The following is a 20,647-nucleotide window of genomic DNA, read 5'->3' as shown; positions in this document are numbered from 1 at the left end:
TCAATTACGTTTCAAGGTGTTCCACAAGCCTGGTACTTCGATGGGTCATGTGGATGGTCTGTCCAGGCTGCATACCCAAACCATCAATGTTATCTCTATGGCGGAGCTACTTAACGATGCTGACGAGTCCCCTCCTAGTACTGTCGAAGTCGGGAAGACTACGACTCTCGACTCGACTCTGCTCCCTTCAGGGACCTTGCCCGAGGACGCTGGCGAAACTAGACCCGAGCCGTTCCCCAACGAAGAAGAGGTTACCGACCAACTCCTAGTGTCCCCCGTTGATGTGTTCGGGTTACAACAAACTCGCTTCGTGGAAGAACAGAAGAGGACACCCTGGATCCAAGCTATGATAGCGTTCCTTAGCGATGGAGCTCTAGCTCTGGACCCTCAAATGCGCACCAAAATCCTGCTGATGGCCCCTAACTACTCGGTAAAGAACGGAGTACTCATGCGTCGCGTACACCTGAAGGCTCGCGCTGGACCGGCGTCTACTCTTGAAGTTCCTGTGATTCCCCTGCCTTTCATATCGACGGTACTACATCACTGTCATAAGGATGTACTTGCCGCTCATGTCGGAGTTACTAAGACGCTCGACAAAGTGCGCAAGCACGCTTACTGGCACGGGTGGAAGAAGGATGTGGCCGAATACGTTCGGGAATGCACCGTGTGCGGCAGTGGTAAAGGCTATCGCCCTTGGAGAAATGGCCGAATGCAGAGGATGCCCGTACAAGAACTATCCGGACCTTTCTCGCTATTAGTGGTGGACGCCATAGCTCGTGTTAGTGGCTACTCCTCGAGGCAACAAGTTCATACTCGTCTTCGCCGACTATTTCACTCGATGGGTCGAAGCGTTCCCAGTGGCCCGCTTGGACACTGTAACGTTCGTGGAAGTTATGGTGAACGAAGTGATCTCGCGGCACGGAGTCCCCGAGAAACTACTGAGCGACCAAGGATCCAACTTCATATCGAACCTGGCACGATCCTTCTACGAAACACTCGGGATCAAGAAGTTGTTTGGAGCTGCTTACCACCCTCAGACTCAGGGGCTAGTCGAACGCTTCAACGGCACGCTGATCGGGATGCTTAAGATGTATGTCAACGAAGCTCAAAACGACTGGGACTTATATCTTCCCCGAGTACTGCTCGCATACCGTTCGTCGTATCACGAGGCCCTTAAGGACTCACCATTCTTCAGCCTGTATGGCCGGGACCCGGTGTTACCTCTGGACCTCGCGTTTCTTAACACGAACAACGGATGGAAGCGTAACGAAGTCGCTAGCTACAGACGAAAGCTATTCTTATCTCTACGAGATACGAGACGATTAGTAGAGCACCAACTCTTGAAGGCCCAGGGCAGACACGAGCAACGACTGAGCAACCAAGTGCCGGTTAAGTTCAAGGAGGGAGACCCGGTGTGGGTCTACCAGTACTTCCGAGCTCGTCGCGGGGAAAAGACCACGAAGAAACTCGCTTTCGCGTGGCATGGTCCGTACCGTGTGGTCGGGATCGTGGGAGAGAACTCCTATCAAGTAGCCATCCCTTCACACCCCAACCGGGTCGTGACCATTAACGTCAATAGGTTGAAACGTTTTCAAGGGCGGTGGAGCCGACCGTTCCCGTCTGAAGTACCCGAGGGAGTCCAGTCGAGTCCGGGTGTAGACGACGACGGACCTCTATCTGAAGAAGACCTCCCCTCTACTAGCTTCGTAGTGAGACTCCTGATTGGAGGGGAAGAGACGGTCCTGACCGGAGTTCCTTGCTCTGTGATCGACATAATCGCCCGACGCAAAAAGAACCGTGAAGAGCAGTTTCTGGTGTTGTTAGCTACTTACGAGACTCTTTGGAGACCACGAAACACACTATTGCCCACCTACGCTGCTCTGATAAAGGCGTTCGAAGAAACCCGTCGTCGGGAAGGAGACCTACCAGAAATACGTCGCAGCGCGCGGTTGGAAGACGCTAACGCCGCCGTTGACGAAGAAGAGCTACTCTTCTAGGGAGAGGGAATCGTGGCGGGTCGATCCAATGAGCCAGAGTAAACTCACGACCCCGCCTCCCTCGAAAAGTGTCCTAAAGAACACTTTTTACGACTTTGTATATTTTTGGATTCTACTTCACAAGTGGCTGATCTCCTACATACCAAAAAGAAAAACAATCTTACCGCGATCTCAAGAAGAAAAAAAAACGAAAACAACAAGTGGGGAGGAATCGTGGTGAAAAACAAAAAGAAACTTAAAAAGGAAGACGATGCCAGTACTCTTACTCTCATCCAGTGAGGAACGGTTCTGGAATGGTACGAATCAATAACTTCTCGACGGCCTCTCGTTAGGCTGTTTTGTCGGACTTTTTAGCCGGCGAACTAGGAGCTGAATGCTCACCCGGCGAACTCGACTTCCGAGGTGCTGACGGGGACCGCGAGGCCGAGCGTCCCTTTGGGGGCACTGCCTTCTTCAAGGAAGACACCGAACGCGACCGCTTACGCGTGCCGTCCCGCGACGCTGGAGCTGACGGAGGAGTCGGCGCTTTGCCTTCGGTCGGTTTGTCGGAAGTGACTTTACTCCCCTTCGCGTGCGAAGGTGATCCTGCTTTGTCCCGCCGGGACTCCCTACTCGTCTTGGTGGCTGAGGACTTCGACCGAGCGTGCGAAGGTGATCTTGCTTTGTCCCGCCGGGACTCCCTACTCGTCTTGGTGGCTGAAGACTTCGTCGGAGACTTCGACCGAGACGCAGGACGCTCCTCCGAACGTGCCCGACGGGACTTCTTGCGCACTGGAAACTTCGATCGTGACCGTAAAGGAGAAACAGAACGTTCTGGCGAAGCAGCGCGCGCTTTGAGTTTGCCTTTAGCGCGTGAAGATGAAAGTGACCGCTTGCGCGACGAGCTTAATCGAGGCTTCTTCAGGGAGGTAGAACTGCGAGACGGGGAACGGGAACGCTTCGCGCGCTCTTTCGCCCTCTGAGACTTGTGAGAGAGCTGTAGCCGCTTGTTGGGAGGCTCGTCGTCCTCCGAACTCTCGTCGGAACTAGAAGAAAGGCGCAGCGTCTTCTTAACAGGACGGAGTTCTTCAGAGTCGCTCTCGGCTTCATCCTCCTCGTAAGCCGACTCTTCCTCACTCGCTTCCTCCCAAATCGCCGTGTAAGTGCCGTCCGTACGCTCATACGCCGCGTATCCCGCCGAGTCAGCTTCAGACGCATCCAAAGGGGTTACCTTGGGTGTTCGAAGAGCTCCTTTCTCCCGTTCGCGCGAAAGCTTGGCAGTCATCTTCTGAAGACGCGAGCAGTGACTAAGTGCATACCAGACTCCCTTCGAACGACCCCCTACCCAATGAGGTTCATGATCCTCCTTCGACTTAATGTCCAGCAGAACGAGGGCCAACGCCCGGTCCGTGAGCTGACTGTCGGGCTTCGAGCTATTTGGGTATGCTCCAACAACTCCGGGATGGTCGTGAAACCTCCCTCGTCGATCCGGAACGGCTTGAGAGCGTTCTTCACTTTTCGCGAGTACGCTCCTGAGTCGCGCGAGTACAGCTTAGACAAGTTGTCGATGACGGGGCCATTGTAGGACTTGGCGTCTGGGGCGTTCCGACCAGGCTGTCCTCCCATCCACATAAGGCGACGACGGTGCGCGCAGCTCTCGAATAGACGAAGGAAGCCGAAGTAGCCCCAGGTCTCGATACAAATGCTCAGGAACCAGACGCGTGCGACTACCGCCGCCATCTTAGCCTTGCACCGCTGAGTCTGCGCGTTGGAGGTCCTCAACGGGACGTTCGCCTGCCAATCCCAGAACTTGGAACGGTTCTCGTTCCAGAAGCACCAGTGAGAAGCGTGCACATGCGGGTACTCTTGCGGGTTGTACCACAGGTGCGAGCCCGGCCACGGATACGCCAGCTGGTACGGTTCCTGGCCTAGCTCGGCCGCCTCGTAGTAAACCCGTTTCAGATCATCAACCACGGGAGAAGGAGTCGTGTCCGACAGCTTGAATAGGTAACGCGAACGAAGACCACGGGTGACTCGGACGCTTCTTGCCGGAACGAGGACTCTCCGTGACCGTCTTCTTCTTAGTCGAGCCAGTGCTGATGCTCTTGAGCGGAAACCGACCATCTTGTGTGAAGCGGGGGTGCCGAGGCGGCTTCCCGCGAGTCGGTTGCCGAGGCGGCCTGGGCATGATAACTACCGGCCCCGTCAGAGCGTCCGAAGCCTTCCCCCTATCGTCCAAGATCGCGGCGTCGATGTCGTCCAGAAGCTCGAGGCCGATGGAGCTAGCGTTTACGGCCAGGACGTCTCGCATGAGGATCCAGAAGCGCTCGTCGGCTGGAGTGTCATCTGAACAAGAACCGTCGGAGTCCGAAGACTCCACGTTCCAGACGGCCTTGAGTCGACGCGTTGCCGTTCCACGCGTGGTGCCCATACTGAGGTGGTGAGGAGAGAGGGCGCCGAGGGTTGCGTCTGTAGTCGGGGCCAAATTGCCAAATGAGCAGGAAGGCTGCCCGTCGGTACCTGGACCCTGGTCCTGTCTCTCTCTCGAGGTTCCTGAGATAACTGTATATTGGGTGCAAGAGAGACTCCTGAAAAGGGCGAGGAATCGGAGTTCTCCTTTCCCAGCTACTGGACTTGACAGATGGGTGGCGACTAAGACGGATGGAGGTCGAATGACGTCGAGAAGAGTCGCCAGGGGTGTACTCAGTTTCTTATTTGCCGAGTGTACTCCCGTCTAAATGGAGCCCCATACTAGTGTTTTCTACGAGTACGCCCGCTGGGAGCTGTGGCCCGTGTACGTAGGGGCTGTAACGGTCTGGGTCCTAACGACTCCTCTACGTAGCGTTACCTGGGAGTTCTTGGTCCAAGTGTGGCGTGTGATCAAGTTGAACTGCGAAATTTGGAGCGACTGTGCGTCGTTATACCGAGACGTACTTCAGGCAAACGAACTTCGTCAACTTCGGGGTGCTACCTACGCGTATGCAGTGTGGAGCGCGCTATTTGCTGTGCCTCCTATTGTTCTACTCAAAGGAGAAGAGAGGTATGGTCGCTATGGACGGATGTTGCGGAGTTGGTGGATCGCCTGCAAAGTGACATTCTCCGACTACATCCCCGAAGTCCTCCTCCGTACAAGAGATTCGAGTATACGCTATTGGTACGCTTTCTGGGACGCTCTCAAGGCCACATGGATGCGCCTGTACGCGGTGGGAGAAGCCACCTGCTGGCTAGTACTACTATGCCTGTCTCTACTGCTGTACATCCCGGTCAACGCCTTCGATCTGGTGGAGTTCGTACTCCTGGGACCAGTGGGAGTGAGGACTGTACTATTGCTCCTACTAGCTACCAACTACTGCCTCGAGTGGACCGGCTGGAGTCTCGCCGACACTCTTGTCGTGGTGGTCGCTGGCGTGGTATCTCACGCTTGTCGTCAATACGACGAGGGGAGCCCCCTCCGATCTGTCTCCCCTAAGGTGCTGGTCGAGCTAGCATTGACGAGTACCCGCCGCAACGCTTCTCAACGTAGTATGGCCGAGGCTCGGAACATCGAACGTCTGCGGGTCGACAACGATGTCGAGGTGCTATATGACTTTCAAGCCGCCGACCCAAACTACGTTGAGGACCGCTCCGAGGACTACCCCGAAGCGTTCCAACCTCCCCTGTCTGAAGAAGTTGCTAACGACGGAGTCTATAGTACTAACGTGAGAGATGTACGCAGAGGAACCGTTCGCCGAGGACGACGAACGACAAGTCGGGGAGGATGTCCCGTACCCGGGAACGGAGGGGTCATTCCAGGAGCTCTGCCTCCCGTCGGGATGACTCGAGACCCTGGAATCACTCCTCACTCCGCCGTCCCGTCAGGGTGGTTCCCGTTGAACTCAACCACGCACGTGCCCCGGACCGAGCCCGTTAGGGTGGCCCTATAAGGGGCCCCAGAACGCCGTAGTCTTGGCTCCGTGGGACCAAAAGCACCTCGCGACATCAAGCCCCTTCCCAGAAGCTCTCCGTTGTCCCACGAAGGCCGACAACAAACGAAGTGAATCCTTCCTTTTTCTAATATGTAGTGTAGTGTATGTAAGGTCGAGAAGGCGTTAGGCCTCTCTTCCGGTTAGCTCTCAGTCTTATATTTCCCTCCTTCTACTCAAGAGGAAGCCAAGCCAATCAACAAACTTTTATTTTCAACTCTCTAGTGTTCCTATCTACCCTTCCTGCAGCCACTGAACAAGACCGTACTCCCTGAACAGCCGCGGACTACCCGACCCTTGAAGGAAAAGGAGGTATACGACAGTGATAGACTAGTTTTGGTTGACGCATGCTGAGCGTGGTAAGCAAAATCTGCGTTTAAACGTGAGTAAGCGGCTGTAAGGGTCTCTCCTACGACACGGTTACTGAAAACAGCACAGACTTATATTAGTCGGGGAATAAAGCCAAAAAAATAGTACTACAGTAGCACATTTTAGCGTCGATAAATATATTATCAGTAAATCAATTAAATGGCGTCAATTTATCAATAGATTGTTTAGTTTTTTTATATTTCGTCTCGAATTCATCTTACCCCTATAGTGGAGTCTGGTGTCCGTCTGTCCGTCCGAGGGTAGGTTATAAAATGTAACGCAAATGCGGGCGTTCTACTGGCTGCCGAGCGCAGCGAAGGCGGCTCCAATTGGCTAAAATTGCATTATGTGGTGTACACACTGTATGTGGTCTACACATCGTACTTAAATGCACCGCTCAAATTTCATTTTGCTCTCATTTTCAGCTGCGGCTCGCAAGGCCACACAAAGGGCGCTGCCTGTGCATGCGTTAATTAGCATTAATAGGAGGCGCCGACGTGCACACACATACAATATCGTCGTAGGAGCTGTTGAATTTTTTTGTAGGTCCTGGTGACTTATATTTATGCCTCAATCGAAACTTTAGTAGCTATTGGATATAGAATGATAATTTAGGCTTCATAGTACTTTTCTAAAAATCAAACTCACAATATGTTTTGAGTAGTACTATTATCAAGACATTTCATATTTTTCCTTGCAGCTATTTGTAGTAGTAGTACACATAGTTATTATATCAGCGTTCGATAATAAATCACAATTCTATTACTATTTAAAAAAATGTGAATACTTTAAAAAAAGATTATCGTGCCCTGCACCCCACACTGCCTCCGGAAAAAAGTGTCATCTTCCTTTGTATTTGCGCGCGTAGTGTGCGACCTTCAGATATTGTGCAGACTTTCCAACAATATATGTAGCGTACATCAAACAAAATGGGAACAGCTATTGTGTTTAAGTTAACGCGGAGGCACGTGACTAAGCAAGAGCATGAAGCACGAAGGAACATCAACCCACACTATGTAGACGATGGGTTAGAAGAGCAACACGAAGCACGGAAGGCAACGGACGATGGCTGAAGACTTAGCCGATGCAAACCTCGAAGTTGTTGAGTAGCGTGAAAGACGGAAGAGCACACAGCCATGAAAAGTACAGAACGACAAGAATATGACGGGAGCGTACGGGCCACAGAAGGGAACTAAATCCATAGACACCCCAGCATGCTGAAAAGCACGGGTTACGAAAGAGCACGCACGCTCGAAGCCACGGTAGAACACGTAACGGTAATAGTGCACGGACAGAAAGTCTCCCATAGCACCACGGTTGAACACGAAGCACAGTCAGCAGACCAAACATGAGCCCGCGGGAGACCATAAGCGGGATATCACCGGGTATTGGGACACGATATAAGGTTAGAACCGGAGCTCACCGAGTATCACAGCACGATACTACGGTAACTAGCGATTGCATTGACGAAAGACCAACCGCGACACTACAAGTTAGCACGATAGCATGGACTGTGCCACTAAGCCATGGGAGAACGCAGTCGCGGAGCTATACACGGAAAATCACAGCGCCGCAGAGAACGATACCAGTGTTTAACCTGAGCTTTCCGAGCCACGGAGGACAGTACTACATTAGAACTAGATTGCACGGACGGCGGACCAGCCACAAAATAAACGGGGAGGTGGGCGCTTGGGGAGACCACGACTGAACACTGTGGAGCACGATGCCATTGTAGAACACGATAACACGGACAACGCAGATACACTGCGTAGCACAATACCATAGACAGCATTACGACACCGTGATTGCACGATAGCGTGATACCGCGGTCGATGACACTTCATCAGGAGATCACGATGCACGGGCGACGGAACCACACGACTGCATGGAGGCACAAAGCACGGAATAGCACCCTTTGGTTAGAGTACCGGTGATGGGAGGCCAACGGCCACGAATGCCTATGTATCACGAAAGCGGTACAGCCCGCGTAAATGTTTGAGAACAGGGAATAGTTAGGAGCCACGAAAGAGGTCGTACTAAAGTGGATGAGCTCAAAAGAGAGCGCATATCCACAAACAGCGTGGACCACGGGTGAATAGAGAGCCACGAAATCAATATGAACACGGAAGAGCACAGGCCATTGAAGAACACGACATTCAACCTGTAGTACGGGGTAACGGAAACGTATCAAACCACGATATTGTACAAAGCCACATGAGATTACGGACAGTTAAGTGGTTGACTACACGAAGCCACGACGTACTAGGTTTAACGACGCCCACAAAACACGCGATACCAAGAATCACTAAAGTTGCGGCCACCTCATCTCCAACAAACCATGCCACTCCGCCGCGTAGCGGCGGCGAACGGCTAGTCCTAAAGTATCAAGGCTAGCACGATGTCCGTCCGTCCGTCACACGAAACGCTCCGATTTTTTAGCCTTCCCATTGGCTGCCGAGCGGAGCGAAGGCGGCCTCAATTGGTTGAAACGAAATTATGTACCTTACATCAGTAAATTCATGTGGTTCACAGAGCACATATGGGGATTTGCACAAGACTATCCATGATCCGATGGCGGCATCGTTTAAATACTACGAATTTTTAATTTGTACTATTTTAATATGGGATGTTGCTATTAATATTTGAGTGTTTCTTATTCTCAAATGAAATAGCCCCTAAAGAACTACAAGGTGGTTAGCGTACACGTAGGAATGCGTGTTTTCGAGGCCATACTATTAATATACGTAATACAGTCGTGCACCTCCAATTCGGCAGGGCGGACCATATCAACAGTGCCAGGGCATAAGTGCTCAACATAAAGCAAAAAACAAACGCAAATCCAGTGCACTGATATTTTATTTGTTAATTCAGTACCAAATATACGCCAATCTTCTGCGTAATCTTGGCGTCAGACGCGCGAATCGCGGGCGCGCAACAGCGCTTCCGGTCGCGATAGGCATCCGGCAAGGCGGCAACGTCCGCCGACCGCTTAAGAATACTCTGGACGGTAGTGCGCTTTACTGCTTGGGGGGTCTTAAAGCGCTCCGTTGCCCAACGCGCAAGTTCGGAGTGAGAGCATGCAGAATCTGACTTGTGCTTCTCGCACAAAGACTGCTTTTGTGCTAGAGTTAGGGACATGTAGGAGGAAGGGCGATGTCCCATTTTCTTTGGCGGTAAAAATCAAAGTGTGTGTTTGTATTAAAAAGAAATCGTCCGATCCAAAATTTAAAATCAGATCGACGCGGCGTGTAATCCCTCCGCGAGGAGGGGAAAACCGTTGAGGTTAATTGCAAGGGTGTTGATGGGCAAAGGTAATTGCGCATCCGATTCGCGTAATCATAAAATCTGGCAGGGTATCGACTGATACCGGTGCCGAATTGGAGGTGCACGACTGTACTATATTCTTAATAGTTTCTGCAAGAAGCAATGACTAAAAGAATAACTACAATTGTTTTTATTGTAGAAATATTAAGAATATTCTGAATGTGAGGTAACCGACTGAGCTGCCAAGTGTAGTCTGCAGCCATCACACTTTGATTGATGGAGAGATGTCGACTGACTAATGGCTTCGTGCTCGCTGCAAGAGCAGAAGTACATGTACAACAGAAGCTGGCCGTAAGAGCAACGCTGTGCTAATAAACGTTGTCGCTTGAGAGATAGGTTTAGATTGAGCAAAAAGAACTTATATGTGCTGATGACAATTACTACCGTAACGTAACTTGCCAGTTGAGTGCCTGATTTTGGGCATGTTCAAAAGGTGCATCTATCGAAAAAGGCACCAATTGCTGCTTGAATTGGGTCTTTGGACATCAAAAAAGGAAAACCAACGCATCTAATACTTATTTTTGCGTTTTTTTACAAACGAACATGTGAGGTGCAATGGTTAGTCAAAAGTGAGGATGGAACTTGAGGCTATCAGTTTTGTGCACGGTTCCGGCTATCGACTAAAGCTCAGCATCTCCTTAATTATAAGACGCCCTACAAAGTCCACGGTGCGTCGTGAGCGTTTGCATTTTGTGCGAGGTGCTGTTGGCACCTGTAAAATGCTGCTGTGTATTTCTTCTTGAATTTCACGCTTTCGCTTGAGCCATGCCGCCCTTCCAATGTCTCCGCGTGCTCCACCGCTCGCAAACAGTCATAAGCAAGCCTGCATACTAGGCAAGGATGGTGGATAGATTCCCGTGGTTCTGAAGCCATTTACAGTGTTTTCAGGGCTTGTCACCACCGCGTTACGATACGCATGGCACGCTATCTCGATGGTATCCGATTTAGCAATAGTACAGTCCGAACTGTGCAGCATTTTGGCTAGTAAAGTAGATTTCACCATGCTCGTGAAAGGCTTGAAAACAGCCACGTCAAGAGGCTGATAGAGGTGAGTGGCATTTGGAGGGAGATCGACGAGCAAACTTCGTCTGTGTGATCAAACGGAAACTTCACCTAAAATAAATCTACCCGTCAAATTGATTAATACAAAATCCTTGCTAATAATTAAAATAATTCTAATAAAAATAAAAGCACTTACCGATTTCGACATGAGTCGAACTGTTGTCCAGGACCAGCACCACCAGACGCTTCACGTTGTTGTTTGTCAAATACGAGTCAAACGTCTTCATCTAGAGCTTAAATATACCGGTATTATTTCAAGCGTGTAGGTTCCCCCTCGGCGCAGCGTTGTAGACTCCACGTCCTCGTCGTCTGCCCCCATGGCCTTGTGTCTGTGAAATGAAAGGGTTGCGGTTGGCCAGAATCGAATACCCTTTAAAAATAATAAGTCTGAAAAATGTGGATTTTATTCAGTTGGTTGTTGAAAAGCGTGCACTGAACTGACTGACATGAGATCAACCAATCCAATTGCGCAATTTTGATTTTAAGCATAACAATTGGCAGAAATTCTGCATCGTGCTCGCAATTGGCATCACGCACTCAACTGGCAAATTACGTTAAGCGATATCCGAAGGCGGCATCGTTTTTGTATTACGAAGTATTTACTTTTTTAATAATGCATGTTGCTTTAATATTTGAGTACTAAACCGAGAGAGCTACTTATTCTCAAATGAAATAGCCCCTAAAGACGCTTCCTATGCTGCAAGGTGCTAAGCGTGCACGTATGAATGCGTGTTTTGGAGGCCATACTATAATATACGTATACAATGTACTTAATAGTTTATGCAATGTACTGTACAATGACTTAAATAGCTACAACTATTTTGTTGTAGATATATTATCTAATTATCTGAGAGTGAGGTAACTACTAAGCTGCCAAATCGTAGTACATGTACAACAGAAGAGCTGGCCGTAACAGCTGGCCGTAAGAACAACGCTGCTAATAAACGTTGTCACTTGATTTACAAAGATAGAAAGTTTTAGATTGAATAAAACGAGCTCATGTGTGATACTGCTGTAAGCCATTGTTCTCTAAGAATTGTTTAGACAGCAAAATCCGATACAGCTTAACTGGCGGACGTGTCAGCGACATAGGCGAAGGATAAAGTTTTAAATGGAGCGGATAGACAACAGCACAACATGAGAGCTGGTTAATTAGACACCATACCAAAACGTTAAACTTAGGGTATAGCTAATAGTTAAACCATTTTGGCATCTTAATTAGCCTATCAAATAAAAAAACGCTGCCGCAATCGTCTTGCGACGCATTATCCTAAAAGTGCAAAACCGCGAGCGTTAGCACATCCGTGCTATTTTGAAGCATGTTTTGCAACTTGTGTGAAAACCGCACCGTCAAATAATAAAAATTGACTGAGTTATGGGCACTCGACGAGGTGGCCGTAAAATTGTGTCCAGGAGTGTAGTAGCCAACATTAATAAAGAGACTGTGTCAAGATCACCAGAATAATAATTTTTAAGCATGGTAAGTGTGATGCTACGCATTTTGTAGAAATAATTGCACGGCTTACTTTGATAGGGGTTCATATTTTTTGAAATAATTATCCCGCCGAAGCGAAGCGGAGGCGGCAAGGCTCAAGCTAAACCTAAACTACCGCCGCTACGCTGCGGCGCTCGGCTAGTCACCTATTAAGTAGCGCAAGGAAGTCGTCCCTACCCGCTTCTGATCGGTTTTAAGAGTATATGAATCCCACAAAACACACAGCGTTGCGCGTTAATTAAACTTCGTAGATCTCAACCGTCGGTTCACATCCGACGTGCAGAGTCGCGGATCGTGAAGGCGTAGGTCTACTGTACTGCAATTCCTACAAGTACTGCACTTTTGAAGCATGCGGGCAAACTACGGTAAGTCGAGGAGCTTGTGACTGGTATCAGCTGAAGAATCTGTCTCGCTAAATTTCTTCCTGGTGGTGGTAACCAGACACCTGGCAGCGCGCCACATCAGTGAATCACTTCAATGACCTTCTTCATGAGAGACGGCGACTTGAGAAATTTTCGCTTGGGCGATGCTGCATCCGCACCCTCCGAAGGTTCAAACAGCTCCCCAACTCGCCCATTGCGTGGCTGTACTTGATGGTACTCGGATCGATAGCAGGGGTTTACGGGTAAGGCATTTCGACTGTGTACTATTAGCACTAACACAAAATGCTTTTATATTCTCGTAAAGACTTCTGTTTGATGATTGGGTTCGTTCATTCCTGAGATTTCGACGGTTCCTTATCGAGCAAGTTGGTCCCTTTTCCTATGGCGCCTTTGGCATTTGGGTCCTCTGGTGTGTGGCTTTTGGGGCGTTTTCAACTTGTTGTGGGCACTTTATCACTCCAATGTCGGATGGATCTGGTATCCCCACAATGCGTGGGCTCTTCGCTGGAGTGTTTCAGAATCCCGATGATCTGCTTTCATTCCGCACACTTGTCGCTAAAACGTTTGGTACATTGATTAGCTCGAGCTCTGGCCTGTCAGTGGGGCGTGGAGGCCCATTCACCCAGATCATGGCCATGATCGGGTATCTGATAAGTAAAATCCCGTTATTTCGACGTGCAAACTTCGGCCAAGCCAACTACAACTTCATCCGTGCAGGTATGGATTTTTAATCGTATGCAGAAATGCATAAAATAATGACGAAATAATGTTACTCGTTTGTAGCGGTGGCAGCTGGTGTCACGTCCGGCTTTGGTTCACCCGTGGGCGCAGTTCTCTTCTCTATTGAAGCTACTGCCAAGCACTACGAGATCAAATGCTTGTGGGAGGGAATAATTTGCTCTTCCTTTGCTCTACTGGTCTTTCGCATTGCCCCCGTTCTAAAAAGTGAGCTTTTGTTCGAGAAAACAAATTTTACCGGCTTTGAGCTGGACGTGGAGATGTTCGCATTTGTCTTTTTAGGTGCTCTCAGCGGGGTGGGTGAGAAGTATCTGCCATATATTACTTGTTTGTGCGTACACCTGACACTCGTGGATAGCTTGCGGCAGGTTTGTACTGCAAGTTAATGGTCGGGCTGCGATTCATACAGCTGACAGTTTTCACGAAACTGGGACTCACAAAGCCGTCTCTGAAGCGCCGACTCATTCACGTGGTCTCAATTTGTTTGATCACAGCAACGATCACTTTTTCACTTGGAATTTTGAGAATCTCGGATCGCCTCATGGTGAACGAGTTGTTTCGCGACCAAAGTCTGAGTTTCCCGCAGTGGGGACACATCTCGGATTTCCCACAGACAGCGTTGATGGTCTATATCATGATGAAGTTTACCATAACTCTGCTGCCATGTGGAGCTCCGATCTCCTGCGGCGTCTTCGGACCCATTTTCACTACGGGTGCAGCTATCGGAAGGCTATATGGGGAGATCCTTTCGCGGTATTGGACCCCGGCCCAAAGCCCCGCAACGTATGCCGTCGTCGGCGCTGCAGGATTTGCTGGTTCAGTAACGCAGACTGTATCTACAGCTGTAATTGTATTCGAGCTTACAGGACAACTTAGTCACATGCTACCAGTCATGATTTCATGTATCGTGGCTTACTTCGTCAGCAGTATGATCACACCTTCGTTCTATGATATTGTGGCTGAGTGGGCTGGGATGACGTCGGTGTGTTACGATGTCAACGAGTACATTCTCGGTCGGAAGCTTGCAAAAGATCACATGGGTCCAGTCCCTGTTGTCTTCACTCGAGAAACCACTTACGATGAAGCCATTCAAGCTCTGGTACGTCCACGTTTTAGTACAGTTCTTGAAGGATGACTGACAGCTATCTTGATGATCATAGAGCACGCACAAGCATGAAGGATACTTCCCTCTTTGCGACAGCGAGGACAACAGACTGCTACTGGTCTAATCACAACTAATGCGTTAGAAAGGGTCTGGGATGACTGCTAATGTTGTTTGTGTACGTACTTGCAGGGATGTATTCGTCGATATGACCTGGAAGTTGGAATAGCACGGTTCATTGCTGTCAACCGTCCGCGGGTAAGGAAGTGTTGCGTGATGACTTACGTAAAAAAAAATACTGATCGGATCGAGTGCGGGTTTTATAGATGACCAAGACGAAGAACCGAAAGGTGTCGAAACAAATTGAGCACCTGGTGTCGAAAGTTCTAGACATTGACAAGCGGAAAGTCATGGCAGTGGAAGATTTGTCACTGTTAAACTCCGAGGAGAAGAATGCATCGTCGACAGCAAATATGGTGAAGTGAAAAAATGACGGTTGTTGGGAGAAAAAACTCACATTTTCTTGCCTGGTGTGGTTGTTACAGCTCGAACTAGGACCCCCATTTAGCCCCTTTGAGTTCACTTCGATCCCTGTACAAAGCTACATCCCTCAGGTACCAGATGAAATACACTTGCATGCATCACAAACATGGTTCTTCTCTAACAACACACCTTGCACAGGTCGGGGAGGAAGTAAACCTTCACATCGTTCACAAAGTGGCCTCCATGTCAAACTGGACCCAGGTGTACGTTGTTTCTCTCGGAAGACTGCTCGGTGTCATCCAGCTCGACGCTTCTCTTCTATTGCTACGTAGGGAATCTAGCCTTGTCCGGCCGACCTAGGACGTTAGACAAATACTACTTTAAGAGCCTTGCATTTCTGAGAATCCGAGAGCATTTTGGGAGTTAAATCGATAAAAATACTCGACTCGCGTTCACTTCTTCGACCGTCGACCATGCAGCGCAACGAAGTGGATGCATCTATGACCTCAGTTGGCCTCGGCACTCCCGATGTGTGGCAGAAATTGGGTCAGGAACTGGAAGGCAAAACGCAACTGGAGCAGCCGCGAGTGTCCAAGAAAGTTTTGGTAAAGGCTCTACGTATGCAGACAGAAGCCATGCGCTACATGGCTGACGAGTTCGACCGATTGCGGGACAAAATGGCGGAGATGGAGCGAGAAGCTCGCAACACGGCGAAGCACGTGGAACGAGTCAACTCGAAGCTCATTACCGTTCAGGGTCAAGTTGAGGACATGAACACTAAAGTGTACGAGATCGAAGTGGTGCAGACTAAACAGGCCGAACAACTCAAGGAGATCGACGAAGTTGCAGTCCAAGTACGAGCCACTCGCGAGGAAGTTGAGCACGTCGCAAAGAGTGTCGAGAAGGCCAATTTCGTTCACAACGAGTTCGTCCAGCAGACCGAGCACAAGCTTCATGTCATTCGAGAAGACCACGAAGTGACCAAAAAATTCGCCATGAAGATCGAAGACCGTCTGAATGAAGAGCAGAAGGAATTGTTCCTGGACTCGGACCACATTCTTCACAACAAATTGTCGCTAGCGATGTGGATGGAGGCCGTTGAGAAGGACAACAAACGGAAGGATGAAGCTCTGCGTGACTGCACCGACAAGATGATCAAACAAGGGCGCAATGTGCAGGATATGATGCTCGAGACTCGTCGTACTTTGGACGACAACACTTGTGCCGTGGAAGACGTACAGCGTTTGTTACTGGACAAAGCCGATCGCACGCGGGTGGACGAGATCATTGAGTCCAAGTACGAGGAGATCTGCAATCAACTGGACAAGGCGCTGGCTTCGGTTCTGGGTGAAGAGGATGAATTCAAACGAGCCAGTCAGGAGCTCCAGCAACTTGTGACGCATCTGAGCGAGAGTAAAGCAGACAAGAAGGATCTTCTCGAAGTCAAGGAGCAAGTGCTCTACGACTCGCGTGTCCGTCAACAAGTGGAGAATCTACGCTCCTTCATCGACATCAAGATGAACCGGGACGACGTCTTCTCGGCACTCAAGACAAAGGCGGACAAGGACGAGATGCTCGCTCTACTCAAGAACCTCTCGGACAGTATGAACGCGTCCATCGTGCAAGCTCAAAAGTCTCTCAACTATGCAGACAGCGCCTTCCTCACTGGAAAACAGGCCGGACATCACCATGGAGGAGGCGCGTCCAACAGCGCACAAAAGCGAGCAGGGATGTTGCCTAGTCTGGATCGAGAAAAGTGTTTGTCCTGCAATAGTCAACTGCGAGATCCATCGACTATCCCCAGCGGGCCGATCACCAACAAAAACCCCTTCCAGATGGCTCCAGTCTATGGCGGCGGCTTCCATCTCCCGCCAGGTGCCGGGTCTATCGAGAAGAATGCCATGCGCAATCGATCCAGTAACCTCAGCAACAACCACGTAGCCAGTGTCCCGTATCTGTCTCCACGAACTGTTGCCAACATGGCATCGTCGGGACAGCTAGCGGAGAGCGCAAGTGAAGGGTAAGAGGACTCTCCATGATCCAGACTGGCCAACATCTCACCTTTGTTTATTTTTCTTCAGGTTCCTCGTTGGAGTGGATGGTCGTGTGTACCAAGCAGACCCAGAGGTAGTAGCTCAAGTCCAAACACGACCAAACCTTAAACTTCCTCAGGCTGTAGGTTCCAGAAGAGCGCCCCCTGTACACGACGAAGCTGACTGACGATAGTACAGTACTAAATGTTAGTATACCCTTACACGCTGTTGAGAAGCCTCATTGTTGAACGATGTGCGTGTTGAAAAGGAGCGGTGTCCCTTTCTAGAACATATCCATCTCGTCCAGCAGCATTCCTTCTCCTTCCATCTTCATCGAGACCGACAGATCGCCGTCTAGAGCCGCGATGCCATTGCAGTCTTCGCCATTAGCACCTGCTGCGACAGCAGACGACGGGCCGTTCTTCGCTTGCACAGTACGCTTCAACGCATAGTACGTCAGCAGAGGGATCGAGTGGCAAACACTCGCCAGCTTCTGCAGTGTAGCCGCGTTTTCCAGAGGGAGCGAGGGAGTTGCCTCGGTCTGGTATTTGACGCTAAGTTCCAGCGAACAATCCGGTTTAGTGTTCACCTCGATCAGCACTTGCTTGTCGGCGCCCAAAAGGTCCCCCGTGTTCATGGTAATGCGCTCTGCTGCCGCTACATCTACCTTGATGCGAGCTGCAGTCAGGGCACAAAAGATCAGTCCCGTGCATTCTTAGCGGCGGCACAAAAAGTGAAGATCGTACCATTGACAGCTTCGTCATTATCCGCAGCAATACGTTGACCAAACGTGTTACTTCGTGAGCAGAAAGCAGACAGCAGCAACGCGTGGAAGAACAAACTTCTCCCGCAGACTTGAAGAACGTTTGTCAGCGTCTCCATCGAAGCGTTCATCAGCTGAAAAAAAGTTGATACACAAAAACTATTAGTCGTAAGAAGAAGCCTCCGGTCTCGCACTGTAATCCTGTACCGGAATGGGGAACGAGTGCAGCTTAAGACCTCCAGAAATCTCTTTCGTTGTCAGCGTGTACTCCTGGCGCATCGCTAGAGAAGACCGAGACGGAAACACGGAGCATATGCTGCGGTCCCGAGCGAAATGCAGTCGAGGGAGAATCGGCTTCTTCCCGTCCGGCGTCGTCCAGCTCACAAACTCGTTAAAGAGCTTCTCGTCTTCATGCACATCTTTCTGCGCTGTCGCAGCCGTCTTCGCGTGCTTTTGCATGGCTACAAGCGCCAACTTGCGAGCCTGTTGACCGACCATGACGAGAGGAGCCTCCCCAACGACGTGCAGCGCCACTTGATCTCGCCATTCAATGAAACTAATACTGCCAGTCCATTCGCCATTAGCCAGCGGAGACAGAACATCGGTCGACGAGGTTTTGCTCGGGTCATCGTGGTCGTCGTTGCTTCCATCCATGGCGACTGAGTCTGTAGCGCCTGTAGTAGCCCCCGAGGCACCAGCTGCAGATGTAGCAGAGGCTTGCGCTTCATCAAGCTTTACACGCTTTCGAGGCGGTTCAATCACGGGGATGCAAGCATTCGGGTCCTTGAACATGACTCGAACTCCTTCCACTGCGCGCTTTGCCGACCAGTATTTCTGCAGCCAGACAAGCAACTCAGTCAATGCCACTCCTGGAAGCTGCTGGGGCGTGTCCCTTCTTACCTGTTGACTGCACGCCTCTGTGACCTTGGTGTAAAGCTCCATCTCAAGCTGTTCAAAGTTCACTAAAAGTAGACCACATAAGTCCTCCCCCTCCCTCCTTAAACAACACAAACACAGACACTGCCACTTACTCTCTGGGAACTTGACGGCCAGCTCGGCACGGTTGATCAGTCGGTGAAGTTTTTCCTACAGAACATGAGCACACACACACACACGCACAAAATCTTACAATAACGAATCGTTCTCTTCATTACGAGCTTCATGACTTGATACCGTAAAGTTGGTGCTGTCTCCATTTGCCAGCAGCTTAAGAGACGCCAGCAAATCTTCGTCTCGGTCTGGGAACTGACTAGTCTGATCTACAATGTTACGGTAACATTTCGTGTTAGATCCCCAAGTTTCATCAGACGCCAGTGTCATTTTTTGCACCTTTCTCCACCGTCGTCAGCGACGCCGACTCCACTGCACCCTGTTCGCCGCACCCATTCATTAGCTTCTTTTCCCTCCCTCTCTCTTAATAACCAACTCTGTACCTCCCCTCCCGACAGCACAATGTCCAGCACGAAAGTGTCGCAGTAAACCGAGAGCGAAGACTCATTGGGCTTTAGGATCTGCAGCTTGACTAGTGGGCGACTGAGGTTGGACACGATCTTGGTGACCTCAAACATGATCTTGTACGCGCCCACGCGGCCCTCGAGCTCGGCGCCTCGTAGTCCCGCTTCCAGGTCCAGTTTACTCACACTCTCGGACAGAATTGTCCTCACAGTAGCCACATGGGCCTCGAATCGCTTGACGTCTTTTCGTAGCTGCACGAACTGCTGGTTTCGCGCGTACCAATCCTTGTGCTGTTTGAGGGTCTCGAAGAGGTAATTGAGGCCAAAGCGCCACGAATTCTTCTCCGTCTGCAGCCGCGTCTTCTGCTGCGTCACTGCCAGATAGTTTGTACGCATAGAATTAGTGCATGCACCACTCATATTAAGCGATCATGTACTCAAACTATTTCCCCGCACAATGCTGCTGGAAGGCGGCGCTGTCGTTGCGCAGGTTGTCCGGTAGCATCCCGTCAAGACACGAGCGCAGACTGCTGGCAACAGAGTGGAGGTGTGGAGAGTTCTTGTTAGGCGCAATAGCGGTCCCAGCCGCTGTCCCCATACCCGCAGGCGTCGGCGTCGGCGTCGACATAACTCGGAGTTTGCTAGTTATAAACAAAAATTAGTTTTTGACCAATCCACGTCGCCGGATTCTGCGCGGATATCACCGCAGGCCATCGATCATGTCAATAAATGCGAGGAATTAACTTTAGCAAGTAGGTTGGATTCAAAATGGAAAAAATAAGTTGGTGCGTTTTTTCAATAAGTAGACTGACACCAAAAATATACCTACATGTGCATAACAAATTACCAAATTTAGAATGACCGTTTAAAATTTAAGAACATATATCAAAGTCTTACAAGTAATATCGTACGACCTTACAAGTAATATCGTACGACCCGCAGAAGGCCACACAGGTCCAATCGTACGATCATACTTATTATTGCTACTGCTAGTACTACCTAGTATTTCCAGTGGAACTCATACCCAGGAAACATTCTCCACTTGATCGGGCTAAAAGAAGACATGACCGTTCTACAGCCAGTCCGTTTCGCAGCTTCTCCTGGCTAATCAAAACTGATTAGCCAGGAGAAGCTGAAGCGAGGATGAAAACCGGGGCCTCGGTCGAAGCACAAACGCAAATCACACAGACTGGGATCCGCAGTAACACCTACAGTTGCAATGACACAGTAGGTCTCGAGCGCCGTACCCAAAGAGAGACTAAAGTTAAAGTGTGCGACTCGACTTTTGGTCGAAATCGTACGATCAATAACCGAGCAAGATCGTACGACCTAAAAAAATTTTAGAAACCAAAAAAATATAAACCTGTTCGATTAATTTTCAGAATCTATGTATGTCTATTCAGTTAATATATGTGGTGCTTTCAGATTAAATGTCAAAATAATTTGTATGGGTACATGTATAATTTCTTATAAAATGAAAAATTGAAATCTGCTATTCTATAA

General features: G+C 49.8%; 3 protein-coding genes across 3 annotated transcripts; 2 read left to right on the top strand and 1 right to left on the bottom strand.

Annotated features, from left to right (window-relative positions):
• Positions 1–12,781: 12,781 nt before the first annotated feature.
• On the top strand, positions 12,782–15,254 carry PITG_10897 (Chloride Channel (ClC) Family; the record flags this gene model as incomplete). Its single annotated transcript, XM_002901663.1, has 9 exons — positions 12,782–12,813; positions 12,876–13,288; positions 13,355–13,605; positions 13,668–14,408; positions 14,470–14,532; positions 14,604–14,669; positions 14,738–14,887; positions 14,957–15,025; positions 15,093–15,254. The coding sequence occupies 9 exons, from the start codon at positions 12,782–12,784 to the stop codon at positions 15,252–15,254; spliced, it is 1,947 nt and encodes a 648-aa protein (XP_002901709.1).
• A 113-nt stretch (positions 15,255–15,367) lies between these two features.
• Positions 15,368–17,114, top strand: PITG_10896 (uncharacterized protein; the record flags this gene model as incomplete). Its single annotated transcript, XM_002901662.1, has 2 exons — positions 15,368–16,914; positions 16,976–17,114. 2 exons carry the CDS (start codon positions 15,368–15,370, stop codon positions 17,112–17,114), a joined length of 1,686 nt encoding a protein of 561 aa, XP_002901708.1.
• A 96-nt stretch (positions 17,115–17,210) lies between these two features.
• On the bottom strand, positions 17,211–19,865 carry PITG_10895 (uncharacterized protein; the record flags this gene model as incomplete). Its single annotated transcript, XM_002901661.1, has 10 exons — positions 17,211–17,605; positions 17,674–17,824; positions 17,898–18,524; positions 18,591–18,652; positions 18,722–18,776; positions 18,864–18,949; positions 19,020–19,059; positions 19,124–19,518; positions 19,601–19,785; positions 19,849–19,865. 10 exons carry the CDS (start codon positions 19,863–19,865, stop codon positions 17,211–17,213), a joined length of 2,013 nt encoding a protein of 670 aa, XP_002901707.1.
• Between the last annotated feature and the right edge of the window lie 782 nt (positions 19,866–20,647).

The sequence above is a fragment of the Phytophthora infestans genome, genomic scaffold (genome assembly GCF_000142945.1).
Source record: "Phytophthora infestans T30-4 supercont1.20 genomic scaffold, whole genome shotgun sequence".
Lineage (NCBI taxonomy): Eukaryota > Oomycota > Peronosporomycetes > Peronosporales > Peronosporaceae > Phytophthora > Phytophthora infestans.
The sequence above is the reverse complement of the archived record's forward strand: the minus strand, read 5'-3'. Positions and strand labels throughout refer to the sequence as shown.